Source organism: Neohortaea acidophila (assembly GCF_010093505.1).
Source record: "Neohortaea acidophila strain CBS 113389 unplaced genomic scaffold BDY17scaffold_4, whole genome shotgun sequence".
NCBI classification, from domain to species: Eukaryota; Fungi; Ascomycota; class Dothideomycetes; order Mycosphaerellales; family Teratosphaeriaceae; genus Neohortaea; species Neohortaea acidophila.
In genome coordinates, this window is record NW_022985513.1 from 1,335,015 (window position 1) to 1,362,381 (window position 27,367).

At 55.9% G+C, this 27,367-nt stretch overlaps 12 protein-coding genes across 12 annotated transcripts; 6 read left to right on the forward strand and 6 right to left on the reverse strand.

The window, feature by feature from the left end:
- Positions 1-140: 140 nt before the first annotated feature.
- On the reverse strand, positions 141-7,315 carry BDY17DRAFT_295641 (Ion transport protein-domain-containing protein). The gene has a single exon (XM_033733335.1). It carries the CDS (start codon positions 7,132-7,134, stop codon positions 421-423), a length of 6,714 nt encoding a protein of 2,237 aa, XP_033591013.1. The 5' UTR covers positions 7,135-7,315; the 3' UTR covers positions 141-420.
- Positions 7,316-7,966: 651 nt separating this feature from the next.
- On the forward strand, positions 7,967-9,107 carry BDY17DRAFT_323296 (uncharacterized protein; the record flags this gene model as incomplete). Its single annotated transcript, XM_033736984.1, has 3 exons — positions 7,967-8,303; positions 8,363-8,817; positions 8,880-9,107. 3 exons carry the CDS (start codon positions 7,967-7,969, stop codon positions 9,105-9,107), a joined length of 1,020 nt encoding a protein of 339 aa, XP_033591014.1.
- Positions 9,108-9,423: 316 nt separating this feature from the next.
- BDY17DRAFT_309680 (armadillo-type protein) lies at positions 9,424-11,499 on the reverse strand (the record flags this gene model as incomplete). The annotated part of the gene is made up of 1 exon (XM_033735360.1): positions 9,424-11,499. The coding sequence occupies one exon, from the start codon at positions 11,497-11,499 to the stop codon at positions 9,424-9,426; it is 2,076 nt and encodes a 691-aa protein (XP_033591015.1).
- A 241-nt stretch (positions 11,500-11,740) lies between these two features.
- Positions 11,741-12,708, forward strand: BDY17DRAFT_295643 (uncharacterized protein). Its single transcript, XM_033733336.1, has one exon. It carries the CDS (start codon positions 11,916-11,918, stop codon positions 12,594-12,596), a length of 681 nt encoding a protein of 226 aa, XP_033591016.1. The 5' UTR covers positions 11,741-11,915; the 3' UTR covers positions 12,597-12,708.
- A 98-nt stretch (positions 12,709-12,806) lies between these two features.
- Positions 12,807-13,259, forward strand: BDY17DRAFT_295644 (uncharacterized protein). Its single transcript, XM_033733337.1, has 2 exons — positions 12,807-12,969; positions 13,022-13,259. Exons 1-2 carry the CDS (start codon positions 12,904-12,906, stop codon positions 13,223-13,225), a joined length of 270 nt encoding a protein of 89 aa, XP_033591017.1. The 5' UTR covers positions 12,807-12,903; the 3' UTR covers positions 13,226-13,259.
- On the reverse strand, positions 13,141-14,999 carry BDY17DRAFT_128609 (pyridoxal phosphate-dependent transferase). Its single transcript, XM_033729387.1, has 3 exons — positions 14,807-14,999; positions 14,452-14,754; positions 13,141-14,391 (listed from the first exon to the last, which is right to left on the reverse strand). The coding sequence occupies exons 1-3, from the start codon at positions 14,882-14,884 to the stop codon at positions 13,273-13,275; spliced, it is 1,500 nt and encodes a 499-aa protein (XP_033591018.1). The 5' UTR covers positions 14,885-14,999; the 3' UTR covers positions 13,141-13,272.
- Positions 15,000-15,701: 702 nt separating this feature from the next.
- BDY17DRAFT_323301 (uncharacterized protein) lies at positions 15,702-16,472 on the reverse strand (the record flags this gene model as incomplete). Its single annotated transcript, XM_033736985.1, has 1 exon — positions 15,702-16,472. One exon carries the CDS (start codon positions 16,470-16,472, stop codon positions 15,702-15,704), a length of 771 nt encoding a protein of 256 aa, XP_033591019.1.
- Positions 16,473-16,810: 338 nt separating this feature from the next.
- BDY17DRAFT_248898 (RIC1-domain-containing protein) lies at positions 16,811-20,050 on the forward strand (the record flags this gene model as incomplete). The annotated part of the gene is made up of 2 exons (XM_033730940.1): positions 16,811-16,972; positions 17,057-20,050. 2 exons carry the CDS (start codon positions 16,811-16,813, stop codon positions 20,048-20,050), a joined length of 3,156 nt encoding a protein of 1,051 aa, XP_033591020.1.
- Positions 20,051-20,139: 89 nt separating this feature from the next.
- Positions 20,140-20,965, reverse strand: BDY17DRAFT_128673 (uncharacterized protein). The gene is made up of 5 exons (XM_033729389.1): positions 20,750-20,965; positions 20,624-20,689; positions 20,482-20,556; positions 20,351-20,415; positions 20,140-20,285 (listed from the first exon to the last, which is right to left on the reverse strand). The coding sequence occupies exons 1-5, from the start codon at positions 20,787-20,789 to the stop codon at positions 20,229-20,231; spliced, it is 303 nt and encodes a 100-aa protein (XP_033591021.1). The 5' UTR covers positions 20,790-20,965; the 3' UTR covers positions 20,140-20,228.
- Positions 20,966-21,199: 234 nt separating this feature from the next.
- BDY17DRAFT_128665 (Asp/Glu/hydantoin racemase) lies at positions 21,200-22,191 on the forward strand. Its single transcript, XM_033729388.1, has 2 exons — positions 21,200-21,422; positions 21,486-22,191. Exons 1-2 carry the CDS (start codon positions 21,315-21,317, stop codon positions 22,116-22,118), a joined length of 741 nt encoding a protein of 246 aa, XP_033591022.1. The 5' UTR covers positions 21,200-21,314; the 3' UTR covers positions 22,119-22,191.
- A 72-nt stretch (positions 22,192-22,263) lies between these two features.
- Positions 22,264-25,354, reverse strand: BDY17DRAFT_323304 (uncharacterized protein; the record flags this gene model as incomplete). The annotated part of the gene is made up of 3 exons (XM_033736986.1): positions 22,264-24,916; positions 24,984-25,081; positions 25,172-25,354. 3 exons carry the CDS (start codon positions 25,352-25,354, stop codon positions 22,264-22,266), a joined length of 2,934 nt encoding a protein of 977 aa, XP_033591023.1.
- Positions 25,355-25,769: 415 nt separating this feature from the next.
- On the forward strand, positions 25,770-27,347 carry BDY17DRAFT_316315 (putative Ferriportin iron efflux transporter; the record flags this gene model as incomplete). The annotated part of the gene is made up of 3 exons (XM_033736001.1): positions 25,770-25,814; positions 25,842-26,277; positions 26,332-27,347. 3 exons carry the CDS (start codon positions 25,770-25,772, stop codon positions 27,345-27,347), a joined length of 1,497 nt encoding a protein of 498 aa, XP_033591024.1.
- Positions 27,348-27,367: the final 20 nt, after the last annotated feature.

Below are 27,367 nucleotides of genomic sequence, written 5' to 3' on the forward strand. Positions count from 1 at the left end.
TGGAAGGCTCGACGAACGCCTCTCCGCCAATCACAGCGCGGGACTGCCTCCTTTTCGCCCAAACCGGCAGGGTGGCCAGCGTGCCCAACCGACGCAGCTCCGCGCTGGCCAATCTCGCCAACACGCACCACACTCTCGGCATTGGACGGGCATGCGAGCAGGTATGTCCTCGACCAATCCACTCCAATCAACTTTAACGCTGTCGACTCGGCGATGCTGACAAAATCCGTATGCACTTCGTCTATTACACCGAAACATAGGGGGTATCTAGAGTGTATCGCCCTCAGTCGCTCATATCGACGGCCAGGCAGAAGGCCCGGGATGTAGACAGACGCCAGACGCCATCTCCACGCACCCTCTCCATCAATTCTACCGCGCCTCCCGTCAATGGCATTCATTCCGTCGTAGCTCTCATCGTTCTCATGAAGAAAGCTGGCTCTCCCGTCGTCGCTGCGTTGCGCTCCGCCTCATGCTCCGCCCCCATACGCTGTTTTGGAACATCCCCATCACCTCGTTCTGACTGACCGCGCTGTTGGCCCGGCTTCTCGTCGCCCCATCGTTCTCGTCGGCCGGCCCGTCCTCGCTCGCTGGCGGGTAGCCAGGACTTGGCGGCGGAGACAGTCCACCTGCATTCTCCATCGCCGCCGCAAAGTGCCAGTCGGGCTGAATGCTGCTCGAGGAGCCAGACGGCCGGTGCCGGGTGGCAGAAAGGTACGACTCTTGCGACGGCGATGGCGGCGCCGAGCTCTGGATTGAATTGCTGCGGTTGCGCATCTCCGACCAATGCGTGCGGCCTGCGTCCGAGCCACTCGTCGGCGCTCGCCCGACTCCACCATCGCCACTCGTCCGCGGCGGTTCGTAGTCCACCGGCGTGACTGCCACATACGGGATATTGTCAAACTTCTTGCCTTGGCCGACATCCTCTTCGTCGCTCTCATCCTGCACGAAAATTTCGGGAATGCCGAGATTGGGGACTGCGGTGACGCGCGCATTCACTCTGCCCTCCTTCATGCGGCGGAAGCGCCGGCTGTAGTACAGAGTGTCGAAAAAGCCCTGAACGACCTTACGGTTCACCGCCTGTTCGACACGTTGCAGCCTGGCTCGCCGGCGCAGGAACTCCTCCATCTTCAAGGCCTTGGTGTCGTTGATGACTTTGTAGTGCGCGAGGATCATGAGCACCGCGTTGAAGGATATTCCCCGGTCGGGATCGGCCGACACCAAGACTTCTTCGTAGAACGCGTTCATCCTGGCGCGCCGTCTTCGGATCTGGTCGACTGGCAGCTCCGCCAGCCGCCGATTCAGTCGCTGGATGTCGATTTCCGCCGGCCCGACGCTCGCCCTATCGAACGAAAGGGCCGACGCTCTTTTCGCCTCCATCTTGCACTCGTCGATCAGCGCCCGCACAGAGAAATCGCCGTCGTAGATGCGCATCTCAAACACGCCGGACAGCTCGCCCAGGAACCTTGGAAAGGCGTCTTTGGAGATGAAACCCGTGCCGTTGGGGTCGAATTCCGCCCAGGCCTGCTTGAATCGGCGAATCTCCTCCCGGCTGATGATGGAGAGGCCGCTGCTTCTCTGGTACACGTACGAGAAGCTCTCATAGATCAGAGAAATGAACAAGTTCACAAAGATGTACATGCTCAGGATGTTCCACGAGATGAACAGGGCACGCGCCCACCTTGCACTGCCACAGTCGCCTTCAAGGTACGTCTCTCCCACCGTGCAGTACGGCGGGACGACTCTCGCAAAGTCTTCCATGATCTGATCCCAATTCTCGCCGACCGACATGCGGAACAACAGAATGAGGGCCTTGGGCACGGTTCGGAAGTTGATGTTGTTGGTCCCGTTATAATAGAAGCGCGTCAGCCCGAACGCCTGGGTCATCGCAATCGCATAGACCAGAAATAGGACAAACCAAGTCGCCAGCAGATTGGCGATGGAAGACAAACTCGCAGCGGCCGTCTTGAATAATTGGTCGAGCTGGTTGTTCCGCGGGATCAACAGCAAGGCAATAGACACCAGAAACAGCTTATGTACCTGGAGGACGTCCGGAGAGTTGGGCTCGGTCGCGGTGAGGATAGTGGTGACCAGCGTGCCGGACACAGCCAGCAAAGAGTACACATCCCACGCGCTCTTTCGGAACCGTGTCCACGACAAGCCGATGATGCGGATGACAATATTCACGACGTAGATCAGCGTGAACACCGCGAAGATGTAGTTCCTGGTGCGCGCCCACTGCCAGGGCTCCGGGTAGAATTCGAGGCACAGCAGGATCAGATGGAGAATCAGCACTCCGGTCATGGACCTTTGATACCACCCTGTCTTCGTGACCGCCCGCCGGTAGCACCATTCCTGCCAGTCCTCCCGCTTCTTCTTGTTGTACGGTCTTTTGCTGGGCGCGACCTGTCGCAACAGCTTCCGTAGCTCGAGCCAACTTCGCTGGTCGACGGTCAGGAACGCAACGCCGGTTTGCTCGGTGTAGTTTCGCATGAACACGGAGACAAACAGTGTCAGCACAAACACCGCTCCCAGTAGATTGAAGATCACAAAGTAGATGGCGTTGCCTTGCGAGGCAAAGTCCGTCGGCTGAGTGAATATCCCGGAGATGGACTGTGCACTCCACATCGCCTGCACCCACCCCTCTTGTGAGACAATCTCAAACAGTACGAAGAGCGCATCTCCGAAGTCGTCGAAGCTGTACCAGCTGTTTCGCACTTGGCGCGGGGCTGGGTACGGCCAGTTGTAGCCGGTAAAGTAGAACTCCCCCACGCAGTCGGTGAGATTGACAATCGGAATGGGCGAATTGATTGGATTGCCGCTCCCATTCTCTTGACTGCAAAACATCATTTTCCCGGCAAAGAGATTGAGGCCGTAGATGGCGAAGGGGATCAGCAGACTGATCGACACAAAGGCCGCAGACACGACCTTCCACCCGCCAAGTACGATCACCGAGTGGAATGTGTCCCTAGCACTGTCGCTCACGTTGAGCAAACGCAGCGCACGCAGGGCCTTGAAGGCACCAACGGCCCGCGAGCCACCGCCAGGGTCGAAGATTGACGTGATGACATCAATCCATAGCGTGAGGAGCACAATGCCGTCGATGAAACCCCAAGAGGACCGAAAGTACGCGTGTGGTGCCCAGAAGAATCCATCGGCGATGACCTTTATTATGGCCTCCACCGTGAACAAGGTCGCGAATCCCACGTCCGTCCAAGTGAACCAGTTGAAGACGGTGTGGCTATGGGTCCTGAAGTATTGTAGTTGATACAAAGGTGTGGTGATGCAGGCGAGGATGACCATGGCCACGATGGCCAGATAGATGAATGCGGAGAACGCGTACCAGACAGTGACGTTTGGCGAGACTCCTTCGATCCGTACGTTTCCTCGGCCAGGGCCAACCAGGCGCTGACAGAGTTTTCGCACTGGGTTGTTGTATCGGAAAAGATAGAGTGACACATTGTAGTTGGGATGGCGGCGCAGATACGCTCTCTGTGCAATTCGACGCTGTTCCGCAGCGGTAACAACTTGCTCGGCAAGAATTCTCGGGTCTACATTCCCCGATGTGGTGAGGTGTGTCCGCGAGAAGAACGGGTTTGGCTCGCTGTTGAACCAGCGCTTGAAAATCCGCTTCCACCAGCTCGTGAAAGCCGCATCTTTGCCTTGGAGGATGTCAAAGGTAGTCTGGCCATGCAGGCTTGGGTGTGCAGACGTAGCTGTGCCCGTGCCGGCGCCATCATCCAGGAACTCCTTGATGATACCGTCTTTTAGCAGTGTGTCGGTGGCCGCGGATCCGAAATCCAAGGGGTCTTGCCGTCTCACACGGCCGAACTTGAAGATGGTGGACAGGCTGAGTGTGCCTTGCGAGTTTGAGCCCATCTCTTTCTGCTGCAAGAACATTCTCACTTGCTGAACGCGTTTCTGATCCTCACTGACATCGAAATTCTCCTGGATCACGGCAATAAACATGTTCAGCGTGATGAAGAACGCGAACACAAACCACAGGCAGATGAATATGGCGCCGATCCAGCTGGTCGAGTATTGGGTCTCACTGGCTTGAACGGTGTAGAGGATGTCCGTCCAATTCTCCGAGCTCAAGATCTGGTACATGCCCAGGTAGGCGTTGTAGATTGTCGAGAAGGTGGTGTAGAGTGATATACCCGAGGGTTGCTCCGTCGGTATCTCACCGCGGAAAAGTTGGACGGCAAAGATGGATGCCAGGAAGGTCAGGAGAAACACGAACAGGATCAGATTCAGCACACCGGTTACGTGCTTAAGGACCAGTAGGATCAGTTCCCGCGTGATACTGACCGCTAGAACCACGCGGTACACACGCATGATCTGAAAGACGCTGAGCCACGCATACGCTTGCCCGTTGTAAGCGTCCCGAATCGCCGGTATCTCAATCACGGCGGTAACGATTGCCAAAGAAAGGTCGAACCAGTTTTCGAAGTGCTTGATGAAGTCGCGCCAGTCGACAATGAATCTGATGATAATCTCGCAGAAGAGGATAAACGTCACACCGAGCTCGGACAGGTAAATGAAGCCTTTTAAGAAATTGCCCATGGTAGCATTTCGTGTACAGTTGACGAGGAGCCCGAAGACGATGACCAGGATCCAGAACCATTTGAGTTTGTGATAGAACCGTCTCAGGGCAGGCTCTTTCCGCATGAGCTCGGGATTGTTGCGTATGTCGCTGTCTTCTTCGGTCGCATCCTTCTCTGCATCAGTCGCTTCGGCCATGAAAGCACTGCTTCGGCTTTCCTCCCGAATCACCTGGAAAGAGCTTGTGATGACCGCTATGAGCAAGTTGACCAACCATAGTGTGAGGATGACGATGCCCGCAGCGAAGAACAGTGCCGAAGCCAGGTAGTCCGTTTCCGTTAGGTTGTACATGATATCGGCGAAAGTGTTTGTCGACAGAATCACAAAGACAAGCTCAAGGCTGTTCCCGATGTTGTCAAAGCTGACCGTGCCATTGTATGGATTAGGCCCCTGTACGCAGTAGGACCCGACAGGGCAGATGTAGCCTTTGTGAGCCGACGCTCCGTTGCTACCATCCGGCAGGAGCCAAGGCATTCGAGTACCATTGGGATGCAGCCAGCCACCACAGTACTGAATGTTGCCGTTTCCGTCCGGGTAGTTCAGCGTGTAGTTCTGGCTTTGAGGAGGAAATGCGGCCGGTCCATCCCACACGCAGGTGCGTCGCAAGCTAGCCTTGAAGGCCTGGACGCCCACGATGGCGAACAGAAGCCAGAAAAACCCGATGAGAAATGCCACATTGAGCAACAATGGTGCAGCGCGCTTGAGGGAGCGCAAGATCACTGAAGTGCCAGAGGTGATGCCGAGAAGGCGAATGATGCGCAGGCAAGACATCATGTTGAAGACGTATATGTGGAACACGCTCTGTAATTCGAAAAAGTTCAACAGAAAGCTGATCCAGAAAGCGAGGACGGCGACAAAGTCGACTCTGTTGAAGCTGTGACGCAGAAACGCGCGGTGCGCCAGCCGTTTCTTCCTGGCGTAACGCGAGCCACCCGCCGCTTCATCGAACGTGTCCACAGTGAAGGTTCTGAGCAAGGAGGCTGGGGCTTCGGGCCGGTCAGGGGCATGCTTTGGATCCTTTTGCGTGGGTTTGCGGTGCAATGCGAAGAGCTCATTAGCCTTCTTCCGGAGAGCTTCCCTCACGCCAATGCTGCGATCGATGGTGCTATACTCTCTGGGGTTCCAGATGAAGCCAGACACGATGACTTTGATCATGATTTCGATAGAGTAGACACAGAATATCCCGAACAGAGCCCAATCAGTCCATTGCTTACCAAAACGGGCTGGCCGGGGGTGGCTATACACATTCCGCGCGGAGTCGATCGCCAAGATGACAGTCTGAATGATAATGAGGAGGAGGATGACGGCTTCGCACAGCGGATTCACCAGTAGTTCGAGCAGATTCTGCCGCAGGCGACTTTGCGGAGAAAACATACCGAGTGACTTGCCGCGCAGCGGGTTTCTGTCGATCTTCGGAAGCTGCAAAGGAAATTCCTCGCGGCCTGCGGACGAAGAGGACTTTTCCGAGCGTTTCGATTGCGCACCATCCAGCGTTGCGAAGTCTGTGGTATGAGACTCGTTATCTGGGCGCTCTGTTTCGGTGTCTGGTGAAGGGGCGAGGACAGATGGCCGCCGTTTCATGCTACGGGACACAAGCGCATCGACGCCCTCGTTTGAGACGTTGACCACGCGCTGAGACATTTTACGGAGCATGGTCCCAGTTCTCCACAGGCGTGATTCAGCGGATGCAGGCGATAGGGAGCGCTTGCGGCTTGAGCCAGATCGGCCAAGCCGGGGTTCTCTTGATTCGGTGTCCGAGGCTCGTAAATCGTCGCCCAGCATGGAGCCACTGGGACTGCGACTGGGGCTTGGGCCACCAACGAAGCGGACACTCAACGCAGACCCAAACCCTCGACTTCTGTCATGTCGCTGGCCAGGAGGCGTTGAGGGGCCATCGGACGCTGTGATTCTCGACCCACTCCGAGGCGCATCCGTCAGGGGGAGGGTGTCGTCTTCATCTCTGGCGCCAGGCGAGTAGAACTCGGGTCCATCGTGCAGCTGCACGGGCACCAAGTCATCTGTGCTATCGTAGTTGGTCCTCAGACTGGGCAATGACGGTCGGGCGCCCCGCGCGGGCGTGGGCCGAGCACCCGGTTCTTCCCACTCCTCGTCTTCATCGCGCGACGGTGAGCTGGCATCATAGCTCAGCCCGGCGAAGCCAATAGCTGCTTGAAACGCGCCGGCATCGCGAATAGGAGAGTATGCGGCTTCGTCTTCCTCATTTGGGATGCGTTGACGATGGCCGGTCGGCGATGTCACGAATGCCACAGGAGAGGACTGTCCAGCTCTTGCCGTCGGCGGGCTTGGGGATCGATGTGATAGGGGTTCGTAGCGTCTGTTGGTCGTCGTGACAAGTCTTCTGCTGCCCGGGCGTAGAGCGGCGACGCGATCGCTGAAGTTGCGCCGATGGCTGTCCAGTCTCCCAAGCCCAAGATCTGCCTCTTCCGACCTTGCTCCATTTTGACCAAGGTCCTGCAAGGGTATGGAGTTGGCGCTCTGGTTGCGGCGATGCGACGGGTCATTGGCAGCCATGGATGGAGTCAAGGCTCCATTCGTTGGGCGAAGGGGGAGGAGAGAGGCGGGTGCATTGGCCTTTTGGTTCAGATGGCAAGGATGGTTGGCCAAGGCGAGCGACAGGGGCGGCCGTTGTTAGAGTCGAGCGTGCAGAGGGGAATGTCAAGCACATGTCAACGCGCTTTCAACACTTTCGCAGGAGGCGTCAGACGTGGCGCATGCCTTGCCCAGCGCGCGCTCCCGTCATCAAAAGTGGCCCGCGGGCGTCCCAAATTAGACTGTCGACGTCCAAGCTTTCAGGCGGGATCGCAGTAGCTGCATCAACTATAGAAGAGATATCTACATGCCCGTGGTCATATTAATGATTATTCCCTGCTCTCTACATGTAAGGTCAAGGCCATGTGCAGGTGATAGGTGAAGACTCGCCTTGTTCAGGTTCCTCGGGTTGCTACATTCAGCCAACGAAGATACAGCCCCCCCCGAAGCCCCCTATTCGATCCTTCTCCCTTGACATGTGAAATGCATCGACGGAGAGACTGACAAGGCCATCGCAGGGACGAAGCCGTCGTCCATTCAAATGAAGTTCTAAAATGCAGTAAGACACAGGAATAACATTCTGTCCTACATGCGATTCGGTCGTATGTCATTGTCTCGATCGTTCCTTCCTCATTGTTCGCTCGCTCCTTCCTCGCCCGTTCGCCGCTTCCTACCTCATTGTCTCGACCGTGCACTCCGGCTTTTCTCAAATGTCCACCCTCTTCTTTCCTCACTCGTCTATTGCACACTCTTGTTGACGCATTGGTCCCTTGTTCTTTCCCTAATTCCATCTTCAACAAGCGCCAGCCTCAGGATGAGACCCGACGCCGCAACGTTCTCGCCTTTCATTTGCGCCGACGCGTCCACCAACACTGATCTCACCGACGACCTCACTGACGGCCAGAGCATGACTTCTGGTCGAAAACATGCGACTTCCGACCCTGCTCACCCAACAGATCTCCTCACCAGCGTCAAAGCCCTCTTGCAGCAAGTTGCCGAGCTGCATACACGTTGTGATCGACTGGAGGCGGTGAAGATCGAGCTCGCCGAGGAACTCCGTGCTGCTGTTCGGAACGATGTGCCAGCAGAGGAAATCCCTGCGGCAGCGGAAAACACACTCACCGTCTACGCATCGTCGGAATCCACCGAAGGTGAAGAGATGCACGAACACCGATCGGGGGTGGGACACCAGAGACTGACGCCCGTCCAGCTGATCCAGAGGTTCCGTCGGAGCTTTCTGAGGTGAACACTCAGCTGCACATCATTTCGGAGGTCCTGCAACAGTTCAATGCCCGTATCGATGCCCAGGCTGTGCGGCAGGAAGAATTCGACAATCGTTTCGAGAGAAAGGCGCAAGACCAGACCTTTCTCAAGGGCCGCGTTGGCGCTCTCGAGAAGAGTGTAAGGCGATTTGAAGAAGAATGCCACACCACCAGCAGCGATACCAGTAGCTCCTTCTGCAGTGGCAATGTCCATTCCACCACAGACATGAGTCATCTCTCGAAGGAAGGTATGCAACAGTTGCAAACGCAATGGGCAGAGCATGAGATCAAATGCGCCGACCTTCATGCTCGGGTACTCGAGGCCTGCGATCTGCTGAAGACACCAAATGGCCAAACCACTCCCACCCCAAGCGCCGCGATCGCCTCCAAAGACCTGAACCTGGTATGCACACCCTCTCGTACATTCTCCCGAAGCAAGTATGATAGACTGACTTGTGCATGAAGGCCGAGATACAGAGATCTATAGCGATGATCCAGGACCGCACTCACAACAACCAAATCGTAGACGAAGCCGCGACACGCCATGGCCTGTTTGCCATGTTCCATCAATTGAGTGCTGTCATGGCCCGCGGCGACGGTGGCACGTGGCGCGAGGGTCCTTTCGAAGTTACATTCGACGAGGCTTTCCGTTTGCGCGACCGTGTCGTCTGTCGTCTCGCTGTGTTTGATTAGTATGCCACAGCTTTGAAGGACGCCTAGTCCGCCAAAGATCAGCTCGATCTGTGGTGAGCCGTTGCAGATGGGACATTTAGTCCATTGGCTACCGCGCTGTGGTCGGGGGAAATAGAGAGCCGAACAATTGGGTTGCGTCGTTGACTTGCGGCTCGCCTTACTCAATGTGGCGCGATGGAAATGCTACTCGGACAAAACGTGTGAGGATATGATGTTTAAGACGCTGCAAGCTTCTAAGCCCACCGTCCGCTATCATGTGTAGAAGAACGTGCTTCTATCCACTGCCCGTAGCATCGCCTTTGGACATAGCAATCGCTCACTTTCCTACTATCTTCAACAGCATCCTTGCGCCAGCGTTACCCTTCTTTGCAACAGGTTCGCCATCAGCGAGCTCTCCCTCGCGAGCATGCTCAGGTGTCTCAGCAGAAGCCGTAATCTCGCTTCTTGCCTTCCTGACAGCGGCTCGAACTTCCTCCTTGACATCATTCGAGACCACTTCGCTCTCCAGAAAAGCCACAACGACGAAGCTGGACGGGCCAGTGGCCCAGCTGACTAGTCTCTCCTTGATAACAGGGTACAAAACATCCCCAAACCTCATCTCAGGATCAAGCACGCGCACCTTCTTGATTGTCGGGTCAAAGTTGCCGCCCAGGACGAGTGATTTGAACATATGCCCTGCGGCAGAGTCCTGGGACAGATGAGCCTCGGCGCTGGGATCACCAAAAGCAAGCTTAGCGACGGCTTCCAATGCTTGTGCTTTGTCGACTTTGGTCTTCGCAGTTTCGCCATGCTTTGCCACCAGCAAAGTCTCTGCGATGACTTGACAGCCGAAACTGCTCTTCGACAAATCGTCCGCGCGCTCAAGAACAAGGTTCAATAGCGGCTCCGACAGATACTCAACGAGTTCCTTTTGTCGAATCTCGGCCGCCTTCTTGGAAGTCTTGTTTCGTATCTGGTGAACTTCTTCCATGATCATTCGATCCGCCTTTCTCTCTACGCCTCCCATCAGCCATCTGCCGGTGCCGGCGAGAGGATATAGTGCTGGCAGCCTTGCGAATGTGTTCGTGACAATTTGCTGCTGACGATCCAGCCTTGTGGTATCTTCTTCGATGCCCAATCCGAGCAACTCGACGAGGACGCTCTTGAAGCTCATCTTTGTATCATCTGCGGTATCTAAAGCGGTGGCCAGGACCATGTTGGCGTACTGATCGAACGCCATCAATTCGATGTTATCTTTGAAACACTTTAGGATCGTCTTCCGGTCTTTCGCACTTCCGTGTGCCAGAGCCAGGCATACGAGTCTACTGCCAGACTTCGTGAATGCCAGATTGCGGAACAGGTCCCCTCCGCCTCCCTCCGTGTCGGGGTCGATGTCGCCTTTGAGAATCTCGAGAAACTCGGCTAACTCTGGCGAGTCTGGGGAGAGGACGAGGAAATATTGCAGCATGGCATCATGGAGCATGGTGAAGCCCGTCATCTTCTTCTGGATGAGACTGTTGATCGTCTGCAGCAGATACTGCAGAGTCGGCCGTCGCTTTTCCGGATTGATTTCGAGGATGCGGCCCAGATCGGCTGTTTCCTGCTCTCCAGCAATGGTCGAGTTCTGGAGCTCTGGCTTCTTGTGAAAGAGGGCGAACTCAGCCCCATACCACTCACGCAACATCATCGCTTTCTGCTGAGGAGTCGCAACCTGTCGATAGATGTCGTCCACGATCCAGCTAGCCTCGGGATGGTGGATTAAGCGACGCACATGACCGAAGAACTCGGGAATGATCGCGTTGCGGATCTGCGGGTCCCGGTCCTGTACCAGCTTGGCGACGAGAAACTTTGCGTATCGACTCTCAACAAGAGGGCGGACGGAGCCCACCAACTCCTGCGAGATCAGGAGTCTTTGCTCCGGATTGCCATACTTCAGGGCACACTGAATGACGCGGACGCTGTCGTGCTTGAAGACGAAGTCGGGCACACGCCCGGTGATGATGGTGAAGAGCTCGGCAACGAGTTCTCTGCGTTCCTCGCGTGGCACGTGGGACTTCAGTCGTAGCCGCTCCCAAATCTTCTTGGAGCGCGCGATCGAATCCGCGTTCGGTTTGCTCGCCTTCCGCTCCTTTGCGAGCGCTCGTTGCTTGGCGTGTGCTTCTGCCGAAGAGGTCTCCAGTTTGAAGGCCTTGGGCTCGGCGGAAGTCTGCGACGCAGCGACGCTGGTCCCAGAATTTGATTGCTGCTCCTGGCGATTATTTGGCCAGCTTTTACGAGGAGCGGTATCTCCAGCTCGGGCATGGTCTTTCACCGGCTTTTGCTTGAAGACCGTCGGCTTGACGTCTCCCTTTTTCTGCTTCTTTGTGTCTGCTGCAGACGTCGACGGCGCGTGCTTTCTCTTGATTCCTCCCATGCTTTCCAGGACGGCGCGGATGATGTGTGCGGTTTCTAAGTGTTGCAGCTCTGAAAAATTTGTGAAACTGCTGGAACTTTTTTCCCATGAACCTTGCGGAAGAGCGTCACGGGAAGTAGTTTAGCGTCCCCGCCGGCAGCGGGCCGAGCCCCCGACCAGGCCCGAGGTGGGGTGGTGGGGCACGGCTTCGCATGCAACGATTGTGGACTCTCGCTCACGGTGACGCTTCTATCATCTCCGACATTCATCGCAGAGAACTAGTGATGCTCGCGCATACGTGAGCAGTCCAGTTTGGCTACAAGAATTGACTACAATAACTCTCGGACCATCCCCTGTCTTCGCGTTAATAATCGGCCGTCCTTGGGCTGTTCACAAGGATCTCAGATCTACCTATATTGGCCAAGGGCGTGGCAGCAATGCCCTCCTTCTTTCGCTTTCCACCAGAGCTTCGAAATCTGATCTACGAATATATCTCTCTTGATTCTGGAGCTTGCATCCTTTCCTCGAACGATGGACGGCCTTCTAGCCCTGCTCCTCTTTCCTTGACCTCGCGCACGGTGTACGAAGAGTACCAAAGTGTCCTTTACAACTCGGCACCATGCCTCACCGCACACGTGCGAGACTTCGACTTCGCCCATGTTATCCAGTTCCTCGACAATCTTTCGGAACGAGAAGCAAGGAACAATGCGAGAAATGATCTCTTGGGAAGCGGAAACCTGTTGATGCGTCGACATTTGACCATCGTACTGTCCCTCACAGACAAATGCCGGCAGCACCTGGACCAACTTCACGCCTGGCTCAAGCTCATCACCTTGCGGACCAGTGACCATTATCGCACCTCTTTCCAAAGCAGCTACACGCTCCACCCTACCATTGGCAGAGCTGGATCCGCTTCAACTGTCGCGCCCATCACCCTCATGCGCATCATCGATGATGTCTACTGTAGCTGGTATTTGCAGACACCGGCGGGGCCTTTGAAAGAGGAAATCGGCAAGGCATGCGACTGTCTGGGCGAAGCGGAGCTAAGAATCAATCGCCTACGTACAGGTGTTACTCTTGCCTCGGGCCCGCGCATGGGCGGGTTGGAGATCTTCTAAATCTTCCCATACCGCCGAAGGGTTCGCGATGTCAAATGAATTAGTTCGATGTTGATGCTCATTATGTGCCTTTCTATTCCTTTCCCGAGCGCATCACAGTTCCATGTAGAGCGTATACAGCACTTGATCACCGGGAACGTGATGTGCAGTGCATGACACTTTCACATCTCTCTGAACCTACGTCATCGAAAGCATCCTACAGTGGCGGCCCTCATGCTTTCACTATACCGTCAACATCGCACCGTGTACTTGAAACCGTCACATCTATCTCAACACGACCATTCCCTCCGCAAAATATAAATTCACCATGTCTGATCAGAGCAACCCCTCGCTGGTGGGCGCACACGCTCAATATGCCAAAGGAGCGACTGTTGTACGTTAGTGCGCGACGGTTATACCCCTACGCATGCTAATCCGGCGAGCAGGAGGCTATTGGCAACGCGACCGGTTCCGAAGAATGGAAGACCTCTGGGGAGTCAGAGAAGCAAGCAGGGCTGGATAACATGAAGGCTGCAAGCGCGAACAGAGATCCTCAACAAAGCGGTCTGGGCAAGGCGGAAGAAGTCGCTGGCAAGGTTGTGGGATGCGAGGGCATGGAACAGGAGGGAGCACAGAGCAAGCAGTCGTAATTGTAGCACACATCAAAATAGTCACTGGCAAATACGGCGTGACGAAGCTAAGGGCCCATCGGGTTGATGGCCTTCTCAAGTGGGCCTCTGCTCTTCGCAGCGTTTGCTGCCTCCAAAGCCTCTTTGAATGCGTCCAGCAGGTCCTTCGTCTCCTCCAGCCCTACGGAGATTCGGATCATCCGCTCATTCAGCCCGCATTCCTCCACCCAGGCTACATCATCCCTGTGAATCACTTTGACATAGGGCAGGGCCAGGGTAAGAGGGGCACCGAGATGCGGTCCGTCGTGAACCTTCAAATCGTCATAAAAGGCAATGGTGGTCTCGACTGATTCGAATTCGATGTTCAACAAGCACCCGAAGCCTGGCTGGAATTCGGAAGAGGCTGGGCGCATGAACGCTAGGTAGATTGCCTCGTCCGGACCGACGCCTGGATAGCCAATCTTCGTGATTGGGGAAGAAGCGTCGGAAGCAACCTCGTATAGGTATCGGGCAAGCGCGAGAGCGTTGTCATTGAGCGTCTTGGATCGCTGCAAGTAATCTCTGGAGTTTCGCTCCATCACCTCGGCATCTTTGCTGTAGTATTCATTGACGAAGTTCTTGTCACAGAGCGCTTTGAGGAGCTCATACTGCTTGGCGTTGGGATTGAGCACGACCGAGCCACCCATGACATCGGCGTATCCCGAAAAGCTCTTTGTCAGACTCGTAACCAACACGTCTGCAATGCCTAAGAGGTCGACATTGCAAAAGGACGAAATGGTATCGTCGACGACGAGCAAGAATCCGAACTTGTCAGCGAGCGCTCGCAGTCGCTTCAACTCCACGCATTTGAGATTTGGGTTCGTTGGAAACTCGATCCAGACCGACTGCACCGGTCTTCCGGAGCCCGCTTCTGTGCTGCAATACTCTTCGAGTTCCTTCAGTTGTTGTTCGTCGCCACGTCCCAACCACTTGAAGTTTGAGCTATACTCCCGGTACACGTTCGGCGACGAATGAAATGCGAAGCCAAACAAGACAGTACTTCCGGGTTGAAGGGAGGAGTTCTGTAGATAGCCGTGCAGTCTGTAGATTGCCGCCATTCCGGTCTGATAAAGGAAGACATCTCCAGACTTTACCTTCGCGGGACGGTGCTCTGTCGGCCGGGTATTCAGGAGATCCACCATGCGGCTCTTGATGGCGTTGTAAGCTGCGCTGTCCTGACTTAGTCCGGGGTCTGGACCGGGTTGCACCTCGACTTCTTTCAATGAAGAGTACTCGGCGAGGACATCTTGCGCTATCCGCGAAGAAATGCCGGTGCCAGGGTCTTGCCAGTAGGGCATCACGGCCCGCATTTTCACCGCTGGAAAGCAAGTGGCCCAGATGCGTACATGACCATCGAAAGCGCGCACTTGCACCTCACCGTGCTCGCACTTAATCTCCTTGCGGTTGTCCGAGAGCGCAAAGTCACGACATGCTTGTGCGGAGTTTTGGGTGATGAACAAGAGACATGCCTGATCCTTGCCGAGATAATCTGTGGCAATGCGTCCCATAAGCTATGCCGCGTTAGTGATACGACGCCAGGACAGGGATTGCAGGTTATCGGACCTCTTTCACTGGGCCAAACGGACCCATGCGCGGATATAGGCCTATGTAAAGTGAGCTACCACAATACCGGGCAGTCATTCCGACGGCACTTGTTCATGCTGGCATACTCTTCATCTTGGGCAGAACCATGGAAACATCCTCGATGATCTAGAAAGCTGAGGGTTAGCAAGTGCTTGGTCTCCATTTGAGTGTGTTTGGGAAGGATAAGTGCAGTGCTTTGATCAATTGCGCGCGGTTACTTCTAGTGGCGACAACTTTTCAGGAATGATCGCTGCATATGATCTCGAGGCAGCTGAACGAGTTCTTCCTAGAATTGCTTACCTCCAGCACCGTGCTCCACTTGGGCAAGTGTGTTGTAATTGCGTGTGGCGAGAACGGAGGCATAGGGTGCCCATACGGGGTGCTGATGGCGGCTACCATTGTGTGGGTAGTTGCTTGGAGAGATGTTGCTTCGACACAGGTGTGTGGTGAAAGCAAGAAGGAACAATATATCGGCCTAAAGATTTATCTTGGGTTTAAGAAGGGGACACGTGAGCGTGTCAGCGCTAATCCCCAGTGAGGTGCGGCTGAAGAGTCCGATTGACCAATGATTTGCGATTTACATCGCGGCACAAACCAGGCAATGCCAAACACCTTCGATCCGACCGGCCGAGTCGTGCATCAGACAATGTTACTGTCGAGAGTGAATTGTCCGCTGGTCCAATGTTTTGGACGGACAGTCAGGTGAGAGCACTCGTTGTGTGGACGTGGCCAGGCTGTTCACCAACGACCGCCTCTCAGCACCGTCTTGCATTGTCCTGTGTTGGGGCGCCTCGCTATGCCGTCATTGTCGAGAAATGTCGAAGGAGCCGCCATGAATAGCTGCCACCGTTCCGGCGTGGCCCACTGAAGGCCTCTATCCCAGCCGCCGGGGCTTCTTCGCACGTGCCCCACCCTGGTTCAGCCGAGTCGCGTCCAAGACTGCGGTGATCTTGCCCCTGATGTGTCTGCCTTCTGTGCCTAGCAAAGCCTTGGTGACCGCCATTCTGCCTGCGCCGAACCCCCTTAGGACGACTTCGAGCCGGTTCATATCCCTCCAAATACCCCGCTCTTGGATCTGTTTGAGCATGAAAGCGGCCAGCTGGAAGGCAGCGTCATACGTGCCGCGACCGGCCTTTCGGAAGCCGATATTTCCTGTGCTCATGGAGAGAAGAGTATCGACCATTTTCTTTTGCTCCGTCGCCGTCGCGGTGGCCCCTGCAGTGCGTGAGCTCGGCGTGTCCGCTGCGGATCGTGAGGGTTGCGAGAGCGTCAGATGAGTGTTGTGTTTATGAGAATAGACGTGCAATCGATGTGGCTTCTGCCTTTCCTGCGACAGGTTGTAGTTCCTGCCGAATTCCTCGGTGATGAGGCTTTGAGGAGAGGCGTCGAGGATTCCAGAGAAATCGAAGCTGCCGCTGGGTGGACTGCCGCCAGTTCGGCGAGACGCTGCATCTCGTGATGTCGGAGCGGCATTGTTCAGCGGCGTGCTGAGTCTCTCGTCTTTGCTTGGACCAGCAGGGCGATCGTCTGCGCGATAGGAAGGGCCGGAGGAGAGAAAGCGGCGGGGCGCTGGAGCACGAAGGGCCCGGCGGCAAAATTGACACACAAAGAGAGGGAGACTGTGTTGAGGCCGCGATGCTGCCATTTTGCTCGCCTGGGAAGCTTTCGTGCAGGAGACAAGCAAGAAATGGGAATATACACCTCCTCAACATCCCAAAGCACTTTTGCCTCCATTAAGCTTTCCCACAACCTCTGTTTAGTCTAGCTTCGGGCGGGATGCGCCGCAGAGCCGCACTTGCCTTCATGGGAGATGAGGTCGCTGCTGCCAGCAGCCATTGCACGCACCTCAGAAACATGAGGGAGAATGTTTCCTACAAATCCGACAGTGGCACACTGAATACGCCATAGACACCATGATTGGGGTCACGAGTATTTCCACTACGACGCATTTACCGGCAATCCCTTCAGTACGATGAGCTGGCCATGTACTGGCCAACTGGCGCACCCCAGGCATATGCGCTGTCGCGGCATCGTACATCTGCAGCTCCGGTAACACCAACGGAAGCACACTACCCAGATGCTCCGGCAACTTCAGAAGCTGCTGGAGATAATGAAGCACAGGGAAGAGAGGATGATGACATACGTGTAGAGATCGGGAAAGAGGAGCCATCCCTTTCACGGAATGCGACCAGGGTGGAGGCGGTTGCCAAAGGTTCAGACACTGCTCAGGAACACATTATACTTTCCGCGAAGGCCTCTCGCGGCGGAACGATCTTTGCCACGATTACTGCATCCGCCTTGACCATCTGGCAGACCAAACCAACCCTAGCTCTCGCCAGCATCACACGCTCGGCAGAGTCAGTCAAGGCATATGGCCCTAATGCCACGCTCCTCTTGCGTCCAGATGCTCTCGTGATAGCTGTGCAGACTCCGCAGAACTACCTGATCATTTACACTGTTGCCGCCGATCCCAATGCTCGCGTGTATCAGACAGAGCTATCCACTCTGAGCAGCCATGCCCGGAGAACCAGTGCCGGAGGTCCTCTCAGTTACCGCCATCTTTCGGACGCTGGAGGCGCGCTGGCGGAGGCCGATGGCATCAAAGAAGTCAATCTTTGCTTTCGCATGGTCATGCGCATCGACGCCGGTATCAACACGGCTTTGGCCCTTGATGAGGAACTCGTGGTCGCCACCGAACATCCGGCAGCCCTTCAATGCATTTCGTGGCCTGAGCCTGAGAGTGTCAATGCTAAGAAGAGCGCACAGGCCAGCACAGAACTGCTCAGCAGGATGCCGTGGCTTGTGAACAGGAGCAACATTGTAGAGATGGTTCATGATCGACCAATGAATCTCACCTGCTGGGTGATGAGTGACGGGCGTACCTACGCCGTTCAGCGCCACTCCTCTGGCCATGTCGACACAGACACCTCCGCCAGTCTCTTTCATGGCTATTGCTTTCGAGCTCCTGAACCCGAGGAGCAGGGCACATACGGCGTAAGGGCCGCCATAAACGCCCGTTTCTCCCTGATCGCTGTTGGACGGGCAGACCGTGGCATTGATGTGTATGCGGTGAAAGATTACACCGGCAATATACCTCTGTCACACAAATTGCGGCTTTCTGTACCCCACACATCCTCTGGCGGCCTGCTTTGTCTCAGCTATTCTCCTGACGGCTACTGCCTATTCGCCGGATACGAGAAGGGCTGGGCAACATGGAGCGTGTACGGCCAAGCTGGTGCAAGCTCTTTCATGCAGGGCCGTGAGGCCTCGATGTCGACTGACGAGCCCTACCGGCGCAGCGCCAAGGATGTGTTTTGGATCGGGGGCGGCTGCGAATTGATGCTCCTACCGAAAGATGATGATCGCCTATGGAGTTTGCAGATGGCCCGGAGTGCCATAACTGGCTGCTTCAATTCTGCGAGCCTCCCATGGGGCCTACTCGTCACGAGCGATCACGTCAAGATCTACAAAGGTCACGATGCTCCAGATGCGACGACAGCAACATCCGAGCCTTGGTTGTGGAAATCAGTTCAAATACCTGCTTCATACCTGCTGTCGCAGTGGCCAATCAAGTCGGCCGTGGTTTCTTCCGACGGGAAATACATTGCCGTTGCGGGGCGACGAGGGTTGGTGCACTACAGCGTCTCCAGTGGACGTTGGCGAGTGTTTGATGATCTGGCCGCTGAGCAGGAATTCTCCATTCGCGGTGGAATGTGTTGGTTCCGACATTTCCTACTGGCCTGTGTGGAGTGCAGTTCAGAGGACGCACGTTACCAGATTCGCTTGTATTCTCGCGAAAAGGCGCTGAACCACAGCAGCATACAACACGCCGAGCGCCTCGCAACTTCTGCAGTCTTCATGACGACTACCGGCACAAATTCGCTACTAGTCTATACACAAGACAACACCCTGCTGCACTTTCTCATTGTGCCGAATGCAAGCTCTGTCAGATTGACGAAGGTTGGGCAGACCGGGTTTCACGGAATCATCAGAGCGCCCCCTCGCGTGCGTTCAATCAGCTGGCTTCGACTGGAAGAGCCCGCGGACGATGATGTTCCACAAGACATCACCAAAGCCTTACTTTTATTTCTTGTGGACGGCAAGCTAGTCCTCTTACAGCCCACCACCAGCGAGCAGGCAGAGGTGAAGTATGACATGTGCGTGCTTGCTCAGAACGTGGAATACTACATCTTGGTCCGCGACATGGCTGGTATCTTGGTCGATTTACAGCGGCAAATGCGCGACATCCCGCTCTTTCACGATGCCCGCGTCGGCCAATCCTTCGCACGCAGCCTCCTGGACTCGCTCTGGTATTTCAACGGCAGAGATTTCCAGGTGTGGCTTGATACTCAAGACCTTGTTGCGCATGCTCGCACGGAGACAGGACGGGATCTACCATGCACCGTACAGATCCCCGTCGATTTCTACCCTCTGCTCCCACTTGTCATGAGCGGCATCGTCCACGGTCTCGACGCAGACTTGGTCCAACGACGAGACGTCGATTTCTCCTTCTCCCGCCTGGCTCCCCGGACCCAGCTCTTCCTACCTCAATTGCTCGAGCACCATCTGGCCCAGTTCAACTCATCTGCAGCGTTGCATGTGTGTGAGGCTTTTCAGCACCTACCGTACTTTCCACACGCTCTGGAAATCATGCTACATGACGTCCTTGACGCCGCCGTCGATAGCCCTCCGGCATCTCCGGAGCTGGCCCTCTTATCCACGGCCGTTTCTTTCTTGTCTTCGTTCCCATCCTATCTGGACGTCATTGTAAATTGCACTCGCAAAACAGAACTGCGCAGCTGGAAGACGCTTTTCTCATGTCTCCCACCCGTCCTTGATCTATTTGAGCAGTCGCTCTCCCAAGGGAAGCTTAAAACCGCGGCGGGCTATCTATTGGTCCTGCATACTCTGGAAGGCGACGAAGAACTGGGGAATTCACAAGAAGCAGAACACACGAAGCTACTCACCGCCGCGGCGGCTGCGCATGACTGGGAACTTTGTAGCGAGCTCGCAAGGTTCATGGTCGGCATTGACCGGAGCGGCACGACTCTGCGTGCAGCACTTTCGGGGGCTGGCCTCGGAGCTGCAACGAACGGAGTGGCCCCAGTGGAGCACTCAGAGCGCGTGTCTGAGGATACCCCATCAAAGGGTTCCGCACTATCTGATAGCGACGAGAATAGCAGGGCAGAAACCAACGGCAAGGATGAAGGGGCTTTGGACTGAGTCGTCGCCGGCGACGAGACACGGGATGTAACATCAGATTGTCCGTTCTGATGAGAGATGTTTGAGTCTACTACGCTGTAATGAGCGGTGAGCGCTGGAGAATCTTGCGACGGTGCGAACCGGCAGTCGACGCCGTTGACGAGACAAAGCTATGGGTTGTCGGGTCGGTGGTGTAAGTTCACGAGTTCGCGTCGTAGCACTTTTGCACGAGGGCGGAATCGAGATATGCTGTGGCCTGTAGGGCATGTGTGAGAGGATGTAGGCGACCGGGAAAACAAGCATTGACGTCTCGCGACGCACCTGTACAACGATTCCTTTCTTGTCGAACTTCAGTGCCCAGGCATATCTCTGCGGGTATGCCATGCCTGTACGATCTGGGGTCAGTGGAACAGTTCGAAGCAATGAGTTGGTGCGAGGGGGACAACGCCTACCATTCTTGCACGTGGCATCTGCCTTGAGCTCGATGAAAGCCCACTCCTGCTCGCCCCCGCCCACAACGTTCACCACTACATGACTGTTAGGGGAGGCATCGGTGATTCAAAGGGCAGTGAATGCGGGGCGCTGATGTCTTACAGGTGAGTTTCAATGGCTCAGACAAGAAGCCATTGGCCACGCCCAGGGCGTTGTCCTTCCAATCCTCTGCGCGCATCGTCAGCCGTGGCATACACAGACCGGCTCAAGCCACTGCTATCTACGTACGAAGACTTGTGAAGTGGCCAGCTGCCGGATGAGTGCCCATCACATCCAGACAACGTTGGGCGACACCCGGTCGAAGAAGGGGCTTTGATCGGACGTTTCGAGTGACGAAGCAAACTTTTCAATTTCGCTTCTGGTTGGGTATGGGGCCATGATAGATTGCTGTTGCAGAGGAAGATTTGTGATTGGGATTGATGTTGCCGAAGGGAGAGAGCAGGTCATACGAAGGGCGGGGCGTGGACTGCGGAGTTGCGGCTAACGAGCATATGGGCAGGTACATGCACAATGTACAGGACATGACGCAGCCTCGGTGTCGAATCTTTGGCGATGGTTGCATTATTTTTGATTCTGAAAGGACAACGGCCCTGTTTTCTACGGCGCATGTGCTATGAAATCATGCCTGGTTGTGATGTTCAAATGTCCTACGGGAACATGAGACCACACATAAGTCATCGCATGGCCGATTTTACATACCACTTCTCCGCCTTGTCATCTACTTCCTACACTTTTTATTGAACAATCTGCCCAATCCAATACATTCGCCCCCTCCAATTTGCCGACCCTAGGGATGGCGTCGAACCCGCCTCGCAGGTCGATTCTCATCATCAACCCTAACACCACTACATCCATGACTGAAAGCCTCAAACCCCTCGTAGACTCACTCGGCTTCCACGACGTTGGTCTTTCCCGTGCCTTTGACAATTGCTAGTTGGTCCGGCTGCTGACGAGCTAGCCAAAGACTCAATTCGACTATTTTACCGCACCCTCTGGAGTGCCGTCGATCAATAACGAAGAAGACGCGGGCGTATCGGCAAATGCCTGTCTGTCAGCTTTGAAAGAACGGCGGGGGTATGACGGCTTCCTGGTTTGCTGCTATTCTCAGCATCCTCTCGTCCCTCAACTGCGGACCGACTTGCACGCCAATGGATTCGAAGGAAAGGTTGTCGCTGGCATCTTCGAATGCTCAATAGCCGCCTGCCTCCAGTCTATCAACGCCGACGAGACATTTGGCATCGTGTCCACGGGCAAGCAATGGGAACACATCCTCGGCGCCGCTGTAGCTGGCATACTGGGATCGGATCAGAGTTCGAGGTACTCTGGCACTGAAACGACTGGCTTGAATGCCAACGAACTCCACACAGCGCCAAGAGAGCAGGTGGATCAAAGGATGAAGGTAGCTACGAAGCGTCTATTGAAGAGAGGCGTCAAAGCCATCTGTCTAGGGTGTGCAGGAATGGCAGGAATGAGGCAAGTCGTGCTGGAGGCATGTATCGAGCAGCTGGGAGCAATAGAAGGGCCTCGCATCAAAGTCATAGACGGCGTGGTGAGCGGTGCAGTATTTGTTCAGGGGGCTCTGCGAGCTCTGTCATAACGACATATGTGCAAATTGCATCTGCCGCCTCAGGGCGAGCACCAGATGCGCACCAATGTATATGAGTTATTATGCCCACGACAACCCGTTATTCCAACACAGGCCATATCCAATCCGATGGCATCAGCCGAGTCGAGTCATAGGCCTAGCCCAACACACGATCGGCATCACCGTTGATCATCTTGGTGTCTTCATCAACAGGCGCCCTGCTCAGGATGGGGGTCTGCTGCAGCTTCAATTCCGGCGCGGCAGTGTCCGCTACGCTTGCCCTGTTGTCATGCCCTCCATTATCATTCGTATCGGCGGGCAACGCGGGACGAGGAAGCTCCACGGATCGACCATTTGGAGAAGGCATCTTCTTGACGGGAACGCTTTGCGAGCCGGAAAGTTCAGCCTGAATTTGCTGATGCGGGCTTGGTACGAGCTGCATCGGCGGTACAATCTTGTTTTCACCAAATGCCGGGCTCGCTCCAGGTGCTGCTGGAGTCTGATCATGCTTCTGCGGGATGGCGTTGCCGCCGTACCACGGGCCCGACATGCCATCCGCCGCTACAGCGGTAGCATTCGAGCCTGCAGGACTCGGATGTGGCTGATGTGGTGTCTCGCGCGGTGCCTGACCATTGCTGGTGGCCGCTGGTTGCGCCTGTTGCGGCGTTTGTGCGAGATGCTGCATAGCCTGCGGAGGCTGTTGGTATTGCATCTGCTGCATAGCTTGTGGCGCCTTGACTGGAGAGCTCGAGGCATACTGCGAGTACGGCGAGGCCGATGGCGGGATGGCGGTACTGGGACTGCGGACTTGGTGCTGCGTGGAGTAGGTTGATGGTAGAGGAGGCTGCCTGTTCGGGTCGTAGTGTGGAGGGGCAGCCGCCGGCCTCGCGTTGCTGCCTGGTGGCGACCGCGCGCCGTTTGGGTAGTAGTGCTGAGGCGGCCGCTGAACATCGACTTGCTGGTTGTGAGGTACGGACGGCGGCCTCGTCGAGTACTGTTGATACTGTGAAGGCGAATTCGCCGATGCGTACGCTCCATGGTGCCCTCCGTGGCTGTAGGGGTACGGATGTGGAGAGTAAGACGGCTGGTGGCCAGGATACGCCCCAGCAGATGCGACGGCTTGTTGGTGCATGTAATAGTGTTGCTGACTTGGAGAAGGGTGACCAGCCATGGCGGGCGGCGTTGGTGAGCTGGCGTAGCCAGAAGACGGCCGTCTGGCCGGTGGTGGCAGTTGGTTCCCCTGCCAAGGCTGCTGGGGAGGTGAGGGACGATAGGGGGCGAAGTTACTAACCGGGGGGTAGCCCTGGTAGCTGGAGACCTGCCCAAAGGGGCCGGGCGCCGTCGCGGGAGGCTGATAGTACTGAATGTTGTCCAGTTGTCTCGCAACGTGCGGCGGTAGAGCGGCACGTCGCTCCTCACTCCCATTCGCCGAGCCGACTGAGGGTGGGATCTGCACCTCGGGGCTCTTGCGCTTGCTCAGCTTCAGTGGTGGGATCTTGGGCTTCTTCGCTTCGGCCTCCTTTCGCTTGCATGTTCCGCACACGAAATGGAAACCGTCTTTCTCCGCTGTCTTGGGAGAGAAGCCATGGCACTTGCTGTGCTGCCACACGTTGCAGCGCTCGCAGGCGATGCTGTGAGTGCCATCATCCAGGTTCTCGCCGTGCACTCCACACATAGCACAGTCAAAGACCCAGTTCTCCTCCTCTTCGGCCATCCTGTCCAGCTCCTGCTGATGTCGCTCTTTCTGCGTTTTGATCTGCCGCTCCGACAGGCGTTTGCTGCCATCGGCGCCAACTGCATTGCTCGGGTCTTGCGACGAAGCGCGGGTCGTCGCCTCTTCCAACCTGGCCAGCTCCTCTTCGTGGAGAATCCGCTTGACTTCGCGGTCTTTGAGACGCTGCTCTCGTGTCAAACGTCGAGACTCATGTGCGTCTTCAATCCGCCGCTGCTTCTCTTGCTCCTCGTGGGCCATTTGTAGCTCACGCTGCCGCTTCTCCTCGGCCTCCCTCTCTTCACGCTCCTGCTTCTCTTTTTCAGCCCGACCTGCCAAGCGACTCGATCTTTTGGCGGTTGCCATTTTCTGCAGCGTCTCCAGGTCGCGCAGTTGCTTCAGTTGCTTCTGTCGTATCTTTTCCGCACGGCTCTCAATTACTGGCAATATCTTCTCCTCGATGACCTTGCGAAGCTGCTTTTCATTGGCATCGCGTGACCGAAAGATAGTCGCCAGGAAGTCTTGATACTCTTCCAGGGTGATGGCAATACATTCCCACGTCTTGCTGGTGAAGCCCAAGCCCCCTTCGTCTTCATTTTGAGCCGTGTGGCCATCTTCCGGGCCGTTGGCCTGTTCCGCTGAGCCTTCTGCGTTCACCTCTTCGGATGCCTCCTCTTCCGCCTCGGAATCCTCGTCGAGTTTGATGCGCTTGCTCGATCGAGTACCGCGCGGCCGATTCTTTTTCGCTGGCTTGCTCTTCGGCTTCGGCTTGGGCTTCGTCTTTGGCGACGGAGGAGGCACGGGATCGTCGGTGCGCCGATACAAGCGATCATCGTCGAGAACGAAGTATGCACGGTCATCTTTGTCCCAGCCGATGGGCTCAATACGCCACGCGAGCTGATCGTCCTCCTGGGGCATCATGCCTCGTATGCGCTCAGCATTGCCTAGCGTCCAGATGCTGAGCTGGTGTAGCACACGTATCTTGGCGAAGACGTCGAAGTCATCGAACTTTGCCGGCTCCTCCTCTTCACCGAAGGGATTGCGGTGCGGCGCTTTAGCCATGTACTGCCGTCGCGTGTATTCATCGAAGATATCAGGTCTACCTCGAGTCAGTCTACTTGCACGCACAGCAGGCGCGAGGCGTGCCATGAGAGGCCGATACATACGTGAGGCCGCGATGAGAGGAGACGTATTTGAGGAGCTGCAAGCCCAGCGATGCCAATCTCTGTGATGGCTGTGGCGCCAAACATTCCGATTCGAGGTCCTGCAATCGCACAGATGATCAGCGCTCACTCTCATGGAGCGGTGTGCGACGCAAAAGGGTATGGTCGCAGCCTTGTGCCCGTCTCCTTACCTCAATGTCGAGGTCGTTGTCGATCTTGACCACGCTGCCGAACAGATATATGTACTGCATGAGGCTCGCAAATTCCCACATGTTGCGCAGCTTGCCCAACAACTCCAAGTTACTGGCGGGCACCGACGGCTCGAGCGTCAACTCCAGCTCGGCCTCGTCGAAGGTGCGTTTGTAGCGCGGCATCCTGACGGCCACTCCGCCGACAAGCGTCGGTTCGATCTCCGTGAGCTGTGTAGACAGATCGCTGGATGCGTTTCGCGACAAACGCGTTGCAGTAGGGTCCTGTGTCGGTGGAAAATGGAAGATGGGCAAGGAATAGGATGGATGGTGGTGAGTTCATGGTTTTAAGACGGACACGCTCTAAAAGACACGCGAAGTCGGCCTACGACACGGCCCGAAACCCTAAATTTTTTAAGGTTTGTGCATCTCGCAGAACCGTCACCTCACGTCTGCATGCATCCTTGATGGCTTCGGCCAGAGTCGTGCAATGGCAAGCTGCACTCGTCGCCCGCATAGCGAAACGCTTGAAGAGTGGCTAGACCCATGTGTCGTTGCATGGTCCTGTTGATCGGCCATGCTTGAGACTCGTTTGGCCTCCATGGATATGGCGAGTGAAGGCCGAGATGCGGCGGTCGAGCAACACGTACGGCCTCCAACGAGCGCCGTGAAGATTCGGCGTCTCCTTTACATTTCCCATTTCCTGTCCATGTGGAACTCCAGGACATTCGAATTCGCCGCCTTCCTCTTCCTCGCCACCATCTACCCGCAGACTCTTCTCCCGGCTTCAGTCTACGCATTAGCTCGAGCAGCGTCGGCTGCCGTCTTCTCGCCGTGGATCGGGAATTTCATAGACAGCGCAGAACGGCTCTATGTCATCAGGCTCTCGATTGGTGGTCAACGAATCGCGGTCGCCGTCTCGTGCGGTCTACTTTACGCCTTCGTTCGGTGGGAGAGCGTCCGCAGCAGTGCTGTGATCTCATTCAGCGCCCTCGCTGCCCTGTCTGTCTTGGCCTGCGTGGAAAAGTCTTGCGCGATCATGAATACCATCTCCGTCGAAAGGGACTGGGCGGTTGTGATTGCGGGAGGAGATGAACCAAATTTGCAGAGTACGTTCGTTCATCAACAATTCTTGGAGCATCGACAGATTGACCAAATTGCAGTCATCAACTCTCAAATGCGACGCATCGACCTCTTTTGCAAATTGATGGCTCCCTTACTGATCTCGTTCATCGATGGTGCCTCGACGACGCTTGCGATCGTCGTTACGGGAGGCTTGAGCGCCGTTTCCGTGCTTGTGGAATACTTCACCATTGCACGAGTGTACCGCTTGGTTCCCGAACTACAGCGACGTCCTGATGAAACAGCTCGCACTGCTGGTAACGCCGCGACCTCAGCCCTGGCAGGGATCCACTACGCCTTCAGTGCTACTCGGACTTATCTGACCCACCCAGCTTTTCTGCCTTCCTTTTCCCTGGCCCTTCTCTATCTCACAGTGCTGTCGTTCAACGGCCAAATGATCACCTACTTAATCGCCCTGGGACTTTCATCGAGCTTGGTCGGTGTCCTTCGTGGAATAGCCGCCATCTTTGAGCTCTCCGCTACGTGGATCGCGCCGCGAGTCATGCGATACATGGGACCCATTCGGGCTGGCATCTGGTTCCTCAACTGGCAAATCTTCTGCGTTGCAGCTGCTTGCCTCTGCCTGTGGCTTGACCTCGGGACCGTTGCAGCAGCGACTGGCACCGTCTCTTGTGTGATTGCCAGCCGCATTGGCTTGTGGGGCTTCGATCTCAGCGCACAGATCATTGTGCAAGAAGAGGTTGAGGCGGCTGTTCGGGGACAGTTCTCGAGTCAGGAGTTCGCCTTCCAGAACATATTCGAAATGTTGTCCTTCGCCAGCACGATTGTCTTCTCCCGTCCCGATCAATTCAAGCTGCCGGCTACCGTGTCCGCAGGAGCTGTGGGAGTGGCAGGCATCTTGTACGCCGCTTTTGTACGAGCCAGACGTGGGCACCTTGTGCACTTGTCCGACTGTGTGGATCGCTGCAGCAAACGTGCGCCGAGTCGCGATCACCGTGGTTGGATGTCCGTTCCCCAAAACGAAGACAGCGCGCATGATTTTGCGCCCCTCTCGGAATCGGGTGGCCAAGAACGCATCGAGCTGGATGAAGCCTGAGGACGCTTGCAAATCGTACC